The sequence below is a fragment of the Styela clava genome, chromosome 6 (genome assembly GCF_964204865.1).
Source record: "Styela clava chromosome 6, kaStyClav1.hap1.2, whole genome shotgun sequence".
Taxonomy (NCBI): domain Eukaryota; kingdom Metazoa; phylum Chordata; class Ascidiacea; order Stolidobranchia; family Styelidae; genus Styela; species Styela clava.
Window position 1 is genome coordinate 14937886 of NC_135255.1, and position 15104 is coordinate 14952989.

At 30.5% G+C, this 15104-nt stretch overlaps 1 protein-coding gene across 2 annotated transcripts in view; it reads right to left on the reverse strand.

The window, feature by feature from the left end:
* Positions 1-15104, reverse strand: part of LOC120331894 (oxidation resistance protein 1-like) — a 44036-nt gene that overhangs the window by 3466 nt on the left and 25466 nt on the right. For both annotated transcript variants that reach the window (XM_039399061.2, XM_039399062.2), the window contains 4 exons: positions 7343-7446; positions 2846-2977; positions 1463-1615; positions 742-911 (listed from right to left, as the gene is read on the reverse strand). In XM_039399061.2, coding sequence (XP_039254995.2) covers positions 742-911; positions 1463-1615; positions 2846-2977; positions 7343-7446 — 559 coding nt within the window. The remainder of the gene's footprint in view (positions 1-741; positions 912-1462; positions 1616-2845; positions 2978-7342; positions 7447-15104) is intronic.

A 15104-nucleotide genomic window follows, 5' to 3' on the forward strand; every position in this document is an offset into this window, starting at 1 on the left:
ACAGTAGATTTATAAGGTTTATATTGTGAAGATATAAGGACACTTGAAAGCTATCTTCAAAAATCCCAATATCTGGCGAAGCATGAATACGATTGCAGCAACAATAATAATTGATGGTATCTTGATTGTGCAGCTGAAAAAGGAATATGGACGGGGCACTATATCAACAAACCAAAAGCAGTCATGCCTACATAAACCCATATGACCTACTTTTCCCATGTTGTAAATATTGACAAAGTAGGTAATTTGAGCAAGGAAGACGCGCTGCTAAAAATAATAAGTGATGCGAAATGGAAAGTACGAGCTTCTAAAAGTATCTAATTTCCTTGAGTTGGATATATTTCAGCTGATAAAGTTGATAAATTGAATTGAAAAAGTAGAATCCAGTGCTCAAATTTGACACAAAAGTTGAAATGTCACTTAAATTGTTCCCATATGTAAGATAATAGTGTTCCCATAAATTAAAATAAAACAGTGAAATTTTGGTGAAATAAAGGGTCCCGTAATATCTCAAAAAACTTGAAATAAAATAAAACATTAGACTTTTTAGTGGCTTCAAAAATGTCAAGTGCAAAAAATTTGAATATTTGGAGAATTTCCATTAGTTCAATTAATGGATTCTTTCACAACAACAAATATCTATCAAAACGATCAATCAATTCGTGTCTAATTAAAGACTGAAAAATACAAACTTAACAACATAATCAACTCAATGCTATTCCAATTAAACAATGAACATACTTTCCGCCTCCTATTGTAAATGAATCAGTGTTGCCTTTTATGAAGAAACTGTTGTCTCCAGTCCATTTGTAAACTTCAAACTGTGGAGATGCTTTGAATAAAAATGATTCACCAGTGCCGTAATAATGGTCACTAACGTGGAGAGAATTTGAACATAATGCTCCGAATATCTAAAAATAAGAGAAAAAATGTTAATTAGAAAGAAAATTGAAAATCATGTCGATTGCAAATATCAGTCAAATCCTTGCATTACAGTAAAAGAATTAACCAACTCAGTCAATCTATTTTAAATTAACGTAGCCCTCGCAAATGATACCTCTAGTGAAGGCCGTTGCTCGTCGCCACTGGAGTTCCGCCTGGGATTTCGAGGGCATAGTTTGAGAAACACTGTTTTGAGTGACCACATTGGTTTACTACCTCATATAAACACTCGAAAAACTATTTCAAATAGGATTCAAAACTGAGTAAAACCCAAACTTTAATATAAATTGTTGTTACATTGGAAAACAAAAAATGTATCAAAACTAAGGTTTTTGTTCAAATTTATTTATATAAACACTTTATTACTAGTTTGAAATATCTAACAGAATATGTTAATTTCAGAAAAGCATTCTGTACGATCTTGAAAAAACTGTTCATTAGTACTAGGTAACGTAAAAATACTTGATGTACTAGGTAACGTCAAAATAAATTGTAATCTGTAATTATTAACCCAATTTACATGATCATTGGAGTCTTGTACAACAAGAACCACAGGAGCATCAAAATTTGATAAATTTCTGTAGAGTGTCCTTAAACTTGTTCCATGATCGTATGTGGTATAGACTGGTGACCATGAGTATCCTACGCATCTGTTTGGAAGACTTTTGCACAACTGTAACAGAAAATAGCAAAAAAGATGAAATTTTTGGTTAAGGTATACTTATTCAAATAATAAGTCATACATAAAAGGATGTTTCGGCATAGTTTTCTGCTTATTACAGAATCATTAGGACATTAATACATTAAAATTCTTTGAAAAAAAAAGATTGGCCCATTAGTTGTGGAGGAAAATGACAAACTTTTTTCTATTTGCGGCCACATTGCATTTATTTGTATTCAATACGGCCTCCAGGGAGTTGAATTTTTTTTTTGGCTTTTATGGCGTCATAACCGCGTATTTGACCCATGCGAGGTGCAGTCTGCCCAATTATGAAGTATGTAGGACTACTTGAATGTATAATATTCGCATTTTAAACGGATTTTTCTTCCCCAACAGCAAATACACCATCCAGACTGTGACGCACCATGTCGTCTAAATTTTTTGCAGTGCTTCAGCATTGCTTCAATATACGCCAGCATAGCCGCCAAATCCTATATTTTGAACTTTTTTTTGTCTTTTTGTTTATAGGATTCTGTATGTGGACGGCCGCATTATTTTTTTACGACGACCACAGGTTGTGCACCGTTGCTCTAACCTAACAACGATTACCCCAAATGGGATGAAACTTCATGACCAAGGGCTGAAAGGGCCAAAATCGCATTATTTCATATGGACATTGCAAGATTTCAAAATAAGTCAACATTTCCAAATAAGAATTTAGATTTATAAACAGATTTTTTAATTGCATTAATTTGAGATACCTTCAGGCAAAATAATTTGGAAGTCTCTAATTACGCTTCACTTAATTTGTTAAAGCATGCTGCAAAACATACATACATACATTATCAGAAGGCATTGCATCTAAAATTCTACTCTTTGGACACACAAAGTGTACATATGGATTAAATAACTGTTGTTGGGAATAAGAATCGCTTTTTACCATAACGAAGGCAGCAATCGATTCCATATTTCCAAAACGTAAAGACGGAAAGAGTAGGCAATTACTTTCTTTATTTTATTAGAGTTTCCATTGGGTCTTATGTAACCCGATATTTTTTTATTAAAAAATTTGGCTGTTTTTTTATACTTTGTGGGACCACATTTTCATAGCATATCGGAACAATATCATATGATTTTTGATCTCTCATTTTTCAGAATATCAGATCAAAAATATTATTTAAACAATTTTACAGAGACCACAGTCAAAATTTCTCATTATTAAAGTCATCATTTTCCACTCACCGATAACAACATAGCATCATCCAATAAATTGCTTGGTTTTTCAAGTTCTGGAACCAATGAATCATCTGCTTCTGCAAGTTCTATTGCATTGGTAGAAACTGATCTTCTCTTTGCTTCTTGAATACTGATAATCTGAACAAAAAATTGTGATATTATTATTGTTGCATCATGCGGGCCCTCGTTTATGCCTGTGCACTGGTGGATATGTAAACAATGCTGTAGCTAAAATAAGTTATATTATTCTATATGATTCAGTTCAGTAGTACACTAACAAAAATATACTTCTGTAAAATTTAGTCAGACTTTCTTCAGACATATAGCATATTTCAGGTTGAAATATTGTCAGAAGAAACGTTACAGAAATACGTTTGTGTGACTGTACAGTAAGATGCTTAGATGCTAATTGAAATTTACAAAACTTAAGATTGTTTTGATAAATATTCCGTTAAACAAAGCTAACACAGTCAAAATAAAAATAAAAAATCGCAAGATGTCTAATAATTTAACAAGATGTATTAGAGGGAAAGAGGCTTTTCATACATACATTCCATTACCAAAAGATGGGCGAAAAATTCCGAAGGAGACGAGTTTCTGATGATAAAAATTGGACTAAACATATTTTTTCCATATTGTAACTGAACTTATATTTCCATAATGTAAAATTTTTATCAGGAATTTCACTTTATGAGGAATTCTTTCCAAGATTACTACTTCTGATCGGAGGGATAATCAAAAAAAGGAGGAAAAAGCGAATTTAGGTAAAATCATAATTTGAATTCCCAGGAAATGTTTTTTCACAATTTTATTTTCTAAAAATTATGGTAAGCCTCACTCTACTGAAAACATGTTATTTTATGTTATATCAACATGGGATAATTTGACATCAAAATCTGACAAAATGACCTTTCGAGTTTTTATATTCAGATTAAAAATTACAGTTTATGCCGCACAGTCCAAAGTCCACCACAAAGCTAAGTAAAATATTATCTAAAATACTGATTTTCCTGAATTTTAAACCAATATTGCTTATATCTGAAACAACCGAATTGGAACAAAAATGAAAAAAAAAGGAGAATGGGTCAAGACGTACCAACAATAACATTCCACAATATAGCACATCTATATTTTGTGAGATACTTTACAAGAGAAAATAGGAGGGTTAGGTAATTCAAAAAAAACTCATGTTCACTTTAAAAACTCAAACTAAACTTTATTATGACAATTTTCCCATAAAATATGATTTGTATGTAACTAACAATTTCAAAGATTATTTGCATCTACAAAATACTTCATTGTGATAGAACAAACAGAAATGAAAAAATAAGACATTCATTTTTGACAAAGACATATTAAGCTTATAAGCTTGTTTTTTTGAATAACTTGTATGAATAACATATTAGCAAAGTTATTCATAAACACATTGCACATAGCCTTTGTATTTTTGTTAAATAGTTTTATTTTCCAGTGAACCTGTTTTCAATAACAGCATAAGTTAGTTTTTCCAGACACATTTGCACATCTTAAATTTCAAACAAGACCTCTTCATGTCGCCACTAATACATAAGGAACTCCTATTTGTTTGTTTGCAAATTGCATTTTCCTAAATGGATCAAATAACACAAAACTCAAAACAAAACGAAAAACTCCGAAAATACCTGACAACATGGAGATTGTAGTAAGTGATGGAACTTTGCAATCATAAACATAACTCACTAGTAATCACGGTACCAATACCATACCAACAATTAACATAGATTTAAAACCATGTTGCAAGCTTATCTTATATATATCAGCAAGATTTATTAAGTCACCTTTATCCTATTAATTCATGAATTACCTCATTTCAGGGGTGTGTCATAATATTAAAATCAGGTTTAAACGAGTTTATCTAAGATCAGCAGATTTTTATCTGTCAATAAAAACCGATTAAAGTTGTAAATTTAATTTAATAACATCCTGCTTAGATATTTCTATTTTTTTTTCAGAAGAAAAGCAGGGGATCCATCAATGCAGAAGTACGGTATATATAATTCTATTCTATATAAATCATGCAGTAATTTGGTATGATTACGTAATTGCAAAAGGCAGCATATTTTGGATGATTTATAACACAAAAAGTGGTGTGACATGGAGGTATGTTTGCATATGTATGATGTAGTTGACTTAGTATTTTATTTGAATCATTTTGACAGTTAGACATTACGTAATTTACCTTAAGTCTAATTGTTCATTTTACGTTGGTTTGTGAAATTTGAATTTTTTTGTTAGTGTTTTATTTTCTATACTAACGTATATTTTTTTTATAAAGTAAACCATGATCCAATGCAAACTTAAAGAATCTTATTAAAGCTATTTTTGCTTTGATTTCAATAACTCTATTATACTAAATAATAACAGCAAAATTGAATGATACAGACCAGCTGTGGAATGGTTATAAACAATGCTACTGAAGTAAACCTATTGAAATCCGTTGTCTAACAAAACCACTAAAGGAGACAATAAATTCCTAAGATACGAAAACTTCCACTCATAAATAATATAAAAAATCATTTTGTTATGAAAATTAGAAGAAATATCACCCATGGTGTAATAAATTGGGTGAATTGATGAACAGGTAAGATCATGGTCGTTGCAAAAATAGTAGCTCTTTACAAGGTCAGTGGCTACTTGTACAGATTGTTATTCATAGTGTACGACTCAGAAAAAAGTCATTAAACAATATAAATTAATTTGTAATCGTTGATAGATAAAATAGGACAGCATGATTTGGACTATGGTACAGTAGCTATATTGCACTTTGATCTTAATGTGAAGTGCACTTTGCACATTCTGACGCACGAACCTGCGTCAGCAAACCAACCTGGTAAATTTCCACAAACAGAATGCAAGAAGGGAGTAAAATATTTGAAAACTAGCAAGAAGTGAATTTAATAATAAACTTACTGATGGTTTACTTGTTCTTCTTTCCAGTAACGCATAGCCAGGAATCCTCCCGTTTTTATCAGAAAAAGGGACAACATTACGATTTTTAGAATATTGCCCAAAAATTTCTGAAACTGACGTAACTTCTATTTCTTTCTGTTTGTTTTTTTTCATGATTTTTTTCGCAAAAAAGTCTATAACATTGTGGAAAAGATCGCATGGACAGCTAAGAATCCCTTTAAAAGTATCGAAGGAAAACGAAAATCGACTACTAACGACAATATAAGCCCAGGATCTGATTCGAAAAAGTAGCCGAACGAGGCCTGTTCGTGTACGTCTGTTTATCATCAAGAAAAACACCGACATCAAAAATAGGAAAATGTGCCAATGCAGCGAAATAAACTTTCGTACAAGGTAAGATGCCTCGTACATTTTATCCATACATTTCCTCTGCGAGACAGTGATCCTTAAATAAGCAGATTTTAACTATCCAATCCTATATTTATATCTTCCAGGTTTCAGTTCAACATACGGTACCTACATACATACAATTGTAATAAATACTGAAGATACATAAAAAACCCAACCTAAATATAAGTCGTACATCTCCACAAGTATGCAGTATTATGGTGATATTTAAATAAGTATACAATACAATGAACGACATAATGGTACTTGAAAAACTCACAATGGCACTTATCAACTTTTTGACGGTTTTTAAGCTGTTTCTGCTTGAACAAGGTCGCATGACATTGATGTGTTATGAACGTAATAATAACAAATTTTGATGCTAACGTTTAAGTTTTAAAGCGTGCTTTGTTTTTCAAAAAGTAATTGTTGCAATTCAAATATAAAAATGATTGTAGATAATAGTTTAATCGCATATAAACCATATGAGATTCATTTTTAAAATGTATAAAATTTTACTTCGGAACCATATTTGTTCAAGAAAACATATGGGTTAAAGTAAATATACAAAATTTGTATAAACCATATTCTATAACAACAGGATATACACTTGATTAATTTATTTCTATTTGAAGTGTCTTGCCCTAGAAAACAAATATACAATAAAAGGACCTGACATAAAAGCTCCGATATGCCGTATCACACAAGACATAAAAACAAGTTCGTTTTGACATTGATCAAAACTGGAAACTCGTGTCCGAAGCCATGTCTGCCTCAAGGAGTCATTTTTGGTTTTGAACGCAAAATAATAAAAATACAAATCTAAAACTTGCTTCAAGCTTGGACAGATTACGAAACCTGTGAGGCCGTGCTGAAAGTTGAGGGTTCGTAATATTTATGGCTTTACAACCTTACTTGTTACAATTAATGATATGCTTCACTGTTATAATTACACACCAATTAAATTATGATCAATACGATTCAATATAAATAAAATAAATATGAAAATAAGTAACCTTAATAGTAATCTCGCTGTAAGGAATTACTGATAAAAATACAGTTAAAAATGAAATATTTTGATTTGTTTCATTCAAATTTAGACAAAAGTTTATAGAGAACATGAGCAATATTGGAAACAAAAACTAGCAAAATACAAAGTACGCTTACCTCCCATTCTTTTTCAAACGAGTATGATTCATCGAAGAAATCTTCCACAAAATCAAGAGATGAATTTGTAAACGATCTGATTCTTTTTTTATTGTCATTCGCATCTGAAAAAGAATTAAGAAAAACTTATTAGTAAAATTACCAGTAACCAGTTATACCTAAGCTATATTAATGTATCTTGGTATTCTAGAATTCTCCTTTAGAAGCAATTTAGATTCAGAACATTTTGATTGAATCACTTGTGTAGCAAAATTATTTTAGATGCAAAATTCAAACTAAAAAAATTTTCTGATTTTGAAAAATTATTCATTCCAACTTGAACAAAATTTTTTAAAAAAAAGTTTCCAGATGAAATAATGCCATACAGATGCTGCACAACTATATCTATATTAACTGATATAATGTTATGGTTGAAGTGACTTGCAAAAACGAGGTACTGGCTACCAGGAGAATATAACACTTGATCGTCATATTGATAGTCTTTATATTTGTAACAACTGTAAGGTACAGACTGGTAAATTCATCAAACTTACCCATAAAAAATGGAGTGAATCGAAAAATCGACATAATGAAGGGATTCAGAAAAACTTTGAATACCATTTAATATATTTATAGTCTAAGAAAATTGTTCAAAAAGTTTATGGAAATTCTAACCATTCATATTTATAACTCAAATTAAGATCAAAAAGCCATCTTGCCGCTACTAGCTTTCATTATAGTCTGTCGTACACAATTTCCTAATCTATGCCTTCCTGCACTTCCAACTGCCATTGTGAACTGTCTGCAACACAAGGCTCCATTTACATTATATACTTGGGCAACAACCTATAAAATTGCAAGAACCGAAGAAGGCACCACATTTGTAAACATACATTTTTTATAGCTTGCAATTTTCCAACTAAAAGTTATTATTTCAAGTATGCAGATAGATGGTTACACGAAGCAAATTTTTTTATTATCAAAAATTGGAAATTGAACGATCTAGGAAAAAGATACAAATAATTTAAAGATAACATAGCAAATCAAGTCTATAACCAAATAGTTTGTTTAAAATTTAAAATGCCAATTAATTCTGATTTAAAAACAAAAACGAAGTGCTTGCAGCTAAACTATGATATACAGTGCCATGAAATCTGACATTAACAACAATTTAAATGTAAAATGGTAATTTCACAAGAAACAGCTAAACACGGCCTTCATCTATAAATATATTTCCTACAATTTGAAATTTAAGCTATATTCATTAGTTCCAAAACCTATACCGATTTAAAGTATTAAAACAACCAGTTATATATGGTTATAAATTGCCATTGGCTTGCCCGAGGCATTTGATATGGAGCATTTAAACCTATTGTGCATAAATTAATTTATCTAATAAATGTTTGCCACGTGCAACTAACCTATAACCTTACTCTGTAGGTGAAAACAGTTTAACAGAGAAAGTATTGCGCAACAGTGCAAGATTGAAAGTTTATATTGCAGCACTTTTATGAGTTAATGACATATATACCGGTAAGTGCACAGATTGGTTTTGCAAAAAGTTTTACTAAAGTAGGTATATACACCAATAAATAGATAAATCAATATTATGGTTGAACTAATTATACCTTTTTAATATTTTATCACATTAATGTTTCATATAAGAAAATACTAAAAAAAGGAAAGATTGGGTTTATTTCGTTCTGGAAAGAGTATTCAAATTTGTCTGGTAAGAATTGAATGAATAACTGTAGATACAAATATATAATGGATTTTAACTTAATATACCTTACTATAGCTAACATGAGTTTGTGAATTCTAAAAATTTTAGAGAATTTACCCTATACTTTCATTATTGTTTTCATTATGAAATTGTCTTCAGACAAGCGCACACTCGTGTCGGATGATTGAAAAAAATGGACCTCCTGAAGTATGCGCACCAAGATGGCGCACAACCGGAACTCAGGTTGTGTACCAGGTTAGGGTTCTGGTTGTGCGACATCTTGGTGCACATACTTCAGGAATACAGAAAAAAATTTTGAACTTTCGATAATTCCTATTTATTCACATTTGAAAGTTACTTAGTTATGGCCACTAAACTACTAGGAATATTTCTATATTATCAAACTATTTACAATAGACACAATCTTTTCATGCATTGAACATAAATTAAAAGAAACTGTTAAATAACAAATAAAGCAAATAACAAGCTGGTAGTCCTTTGAAGAGATAAAAAGAACAAGAGTAACCTTTGACAGATATCCGTCTGTTGAAAGAAGGAAAGATATTGAATATGGGGGTGTCTATAAAATATACATGCAGCCTAATCTCCGATATAATCAATCAACGGTTTGAGTTCAAAATTGATAGATAGATTTTGTGGATGTGTTTATGTGAAATGATTGCAATATTAATTTTTGAATTGGCAAGTAGAGAATATCACAAATTTCATCATATTTGAATATTGAGTTATTGGGATACTTCCTACTTCGTACCAGTATGCGTTTGTTGCAAAAAGGATGCCTGAACAAGATAGTATTAAAAAGAGCAAGAATAAATAGACAATCATGCTAAAACAGCAATTCGGAAAATAGATTGCTGAATACAGACAGTCTTAAAATATTAGTAGAGCATGGTGATGAATGGCACATTAGCAGTTTAGCACTGCTAAAGAATTAGATATTGCTTCATTAATAACTGACATGTAAAACCATGCAGGTCCTACAAAAAAGTTGACATAATAGCGGCCTAATTGATAAAGCCCGAATAATATTCCGCTACCAGCGCAGATGTTAAAAAATGAGATTGAGTGAAGTTTAATATTCACTTTGATTGTTTATGTGACCTTGCTTCGCAGAGCTTAGATTCAAGGTTTCTGTATTGATCTGCTAATGATACAGTGGTAAATCATTTATTGCCTTTATTTTAAAAAAGCCAGTAATTGCAGCAATTTGAAATACCGGTAAGTAGGTGGATCAATATTAAATTAGACACCGGATTCCGCTCAATTATATTTTAAACAAGAGAGCAAAGCTTAAATATATGGAGAAGAAGATTAAATGCCAAAACGGTGCTCCCATGAATTGAAACAAAACACGAAAATTTTGTTAAAAATATATGGTCCTGTAGGGCTCAGAAAAAATTCAAACAATAAAAGTAAAAGTCTTCTATGTCTAGCATCTTTTTCCACCTTCAAGCACTTTAAATTTGAAATTGATTGATGATTAGCTGGCGGAAAAAACGTATCTTTTTACAACTCCAATAAAAAAAAATGTAACAAAACAATTCACAGGAATATTTCGTGTGCAAAAACATTTATGCTTAAAAGTATACATATTCAAAATTTGTATATTATGGTTACATGAATCAATGCACTGAAATTTTAAAAGCACATTATAGGCCCTACTGGCCTACTCTATTCCAGTTCTCATTTTTAACTAACATTATCTACATATACATCAGCATCCGCTTCCAAACTAAAGCTAACAATAAAGTAAATACAATTTTAATTCTGAAATATGCTATGTTGAAATATATGCAAACATGTGATAGTGTTAATACATTCAGTACCAGATTTACCCTCGGACAATTATATTCTATATTATAGGATTATATAAACCTGAATAACACTGGGAGATTGAATACGTCAAATCATAAACAATTCCATGATCATGCATTGAATTTGAAACCCAAAATAAAATCAGCAATAATGGCAAGATGGTAATCCTCAACCCTATCTCTTGAAGATTAATTCCAATTATTTAATCCAATCTAAGAAATTCTGACTGTGAAAAATCTATATTTGGTTAATATTATCAGTAGGCCTAAATCAAAAATGAAACAATTCAAATTACTATCTAGAAAAAGTTAACTCTATTATTTCTTTCCATATATATATATCCTTCTCCATTTTCTGTATGACAATACTACATTGTGCTTGTTCAACTAATATATTTCTGACTAAAAATACAAATATAGATTTGTGATTTTATATTTTTCTAAATTGCAGGGACTGCCATTGTATATAAATAGATTTCGCAGAATTGATTGTAGGTAGAAATAGAAAAGTTTCCTTTACATATGCTACAATCATGCACGTGTATCATGGATATATTAGTCACGTGGAGCAATCATGTTTTTCCTTGTAATCGTTTCAGATTGCAACATGCAGAATATTGCACTTTAGCGCTATTTCCTCTAATTTAGCAAACGTTCAAGAATTATGTCAAATTTTTGGCAGAAAAAATGGGTATTTGACATGGTTTTAATATGAAATAGCAGAATTTTTCTAATTTTTTATAATGTATATATAAAGGCTCAAAGTTTACCATTGGGAATGTTAACTCTCCTTCGAAATATTCGAAATTGATTTATACTCCATAAAACCACGACACATCCGAAAGCATTATTTCAGTATTTTCACTTATTAATTACTATCCTATTAATGTACTACACAAATTGTCAACTTGTACAATTTAATTTATAGCAAAACACATTTCTTTTCTGAAACTGCACCTTTTGAAACTTTTTTCTTAATTGAGGAAGGCTCTGTCACTTACTGGAAAATCAATTTAATCACTTTAAAAACAATTATATATTTGGTATAATCAATGACATGTATCACCTGTCATATTATGCCTAAATTGAATAACAAAATTTTAGACATAACAGTAGCCTACTCATGAAGAAAACTATCCATATGTACATTTAATGCATTCAATGGCAGCCTATCTCTCCTTGATATAATTGCATTTAAAGACTATAATCCCACTTTTAAACTCCTTTAACAAGAACACAGAAAGGACTACATAATTACAAGCTTTATAATACAACTATCTGTTTACCTGAAAGTATTTATTATACTTGTTTGTTTACAATAAAAAGCTCATCATCAAGTTTCAATGTTTTGTTTACCTAAGAAGCAAGTACTTTCCGTTTATCAGATTACTGTGCTTAAAATGAAGTCCTAAAAATACTAACACAAACAATTTAAATTATAACAAGTTAGAAGTACAAGTGCTAATTATCTCAGTATCTGTAGGTATGATACCCAATAAATTTAAAAAGTCAGCTGAAATTGCTTTTCATTTAGATATCTCGCTATAATTTTTTTTTTTGAATTGATACCAATCCTTACCAATCTGTACATGACTATAGGAATGCAGCCATTCAGCTTGCAAAGCAAAATCCATATGCTTGCAAATGGAGAGAATTAAAATTATTTACTGAGGTCAAACAGGTTTGTTCCAAAATAGGAGAGAAGAAAAAAAGTTTCCTTCCTATATCATGTTTTATGGCTGTTAGGTTTCAAATGTTGACAAGCTATGATGACAACTTGAAGATATTGTTTACTTGGCAGATACTGAATGGAGAAAATAAGTTTTTTTAATTTACATTCTATAATTTTTAAAGATAGGATATATTTCTCCATTGGTGTTTATGATGTAAGCTGAATATCAGATACTCGATAACAAGTGATTTTTACTCTGCCTTGAGGTTGTTTTTTACAGTTTTCCCTGAACAGCCCTTGATTATATAAAATACGGCAATTTGAACTCTTATGATCTGCCTGAGCAAGTAATTCTCTGAACCTGTTTAGCTTACAAATTGATCTAAAACTTATTGCAGCAAGGGTATAATGCATAATATAAAAAATATATATGCCGGTAAATTTTTTTTCTAATTGATATTTGATAAAGTCAAATTTTATTGATTATGCGAGGGTCTGTTTTAATAAGACCCATCTTTATTTTAATTAGCAAAGAAATCTTATTTTTCAAGATACACCGAAAATAAACAATGCATGATATAACAGCGAGAATATCGGTCGGAGACCGAAGACTTATCGATCGAAACTCTCGCCACTGATTAATTGATAACTCACTAATTATACGACATAATTCATCCAAAATCAATAGGCTTCTGGTCCGAGATATGATAAATGCACATGCAAAGTTTGGAGCAGATTCAACCTCGGCTTCGTGAGATATCGCGTTCATCTAACAGACAAATACCTATCAACATACTTACCGATGTTAAGATCGATAAGTAACAATACAACTACCCATAACTTCTTGACATTAATTTTGTTTTTCAATTCATACATAAACAAACGATTTTGAATGGTTATATTATGAATAGAAGTTATTAAAGTCTATTAGTTTGTTTGTTGCAAGCCAAAATCATAAAGTATAAAACCTGTGTAGTTGTGCACTAGTGCAACTTCTGTAAAAAAAGAAAAAGTAATAGTAATGCTATGGGAGGCCAAAGTAAATATGAAACTATAAAAAAAGTTTTCATTTTTAAACGAAAGTCATTTGAAAACGATTATATGCAATATTTTGAAAAAAAATCTTTTCAAACAGCAACTAGAGGAATAATAAAAAATCATGCCCAAAAACCTAACCGTCTATCTATCCTTGTTTGCAATGATTAATACAAAGCAAATCAAAATTAACAAAATCGACAATTTAACCTTCACACATAAGACACTGTTGTTAACATTTGCACTGAGGTGTTCAAGACAGAGGGATATATAGGTGTCGTAACGTTCAGTTGCTAGCACTAATAATTTATGACCATATATATCACTCCTATGGCAAGTGTATTCTAACGCTAACAAAGATATGCTATTTCAGACCTTCAGGTTACTGTTTTGTTCAATACAACAGTATATTCTCTCTTCTAACATAAAAAATTATTACGCAATATTTTTATCTTCATTAGGAATCGTAAAGGCTGTTGATACATCCCTTATGCAATGATTATTACGCAACAGTTGTGTATAATAAATAACAACAGGGTGTATGCATAATTATTGCTCAGATTATACGTTTCTTGTATTGTGTTTTAAACAATAAATCTCAATCATATTGCAGATTAACATATTTAAATGTTTATTTCATGGCTTTCCTCATAATTATTCACATTTATGGTTGGATTGTTCTATTTATGGTAATTTCTACTTCCTGTTTTTCAGCAATAAGCCGGTAATCCATTACCTGAATCCTTTTTTGACAGTTAAATAATTTCATTGATTTTTAAAATTACCAGATTTATGTTTCCATTATATTTTTTTGGAGAACCAATCATTTACGTGCTTTTTACAAATTATTATATTTAAAAGAATAGTGAAATCTTCCATTTGTTAACAAAATAGAAAATACACATTTTAAGAGTTAAAAACAAGAATGGAGAAATGTTACATATGGAAGGATGACATGTATGGGCTGGCCGTTGCTATCAGGCAAGTGAGGTCTGGGAAAACGCTTGAGATCTGAGTTATTAGCGAAACTGAAAAAAAACTCTCACTCTGGTACCTAAATTTACAGTCAAAAAGTCGCATGTCACAATATTAAGAATTCATTTGCTGTCCGATTAATTCATATCTTTTTTAAAAAAAACTCCCAACTCAACAAAATATGAGGAGTGCTAATTTAATGATAAAAAAATATTGATTATGCATAATTCCAATTTGTTCACATCCGCACACGGGAGTTAATAGGTAGTTTAATAAACAATATATTTTCAAACAACGCAGATTTTGTTTCGAAAATGAAGAGATGAATTAGCATTGACCCTGTTTTAAAGGCAGCTTAGAATATCTTTTATTGTTTGTTTTCTTTAGTAATCTGATGATTAGCATATTTTAAAAATAATCATGTCTGAGGAAATTAATGTGAAAAAATCTGACATAGAAATCTATGCATTACATACATAATCAGTATAGTTTAGAGGTTATTAGCAAGTTGTTGAAGGTCGTCTGTGAAAACTTATTTACATA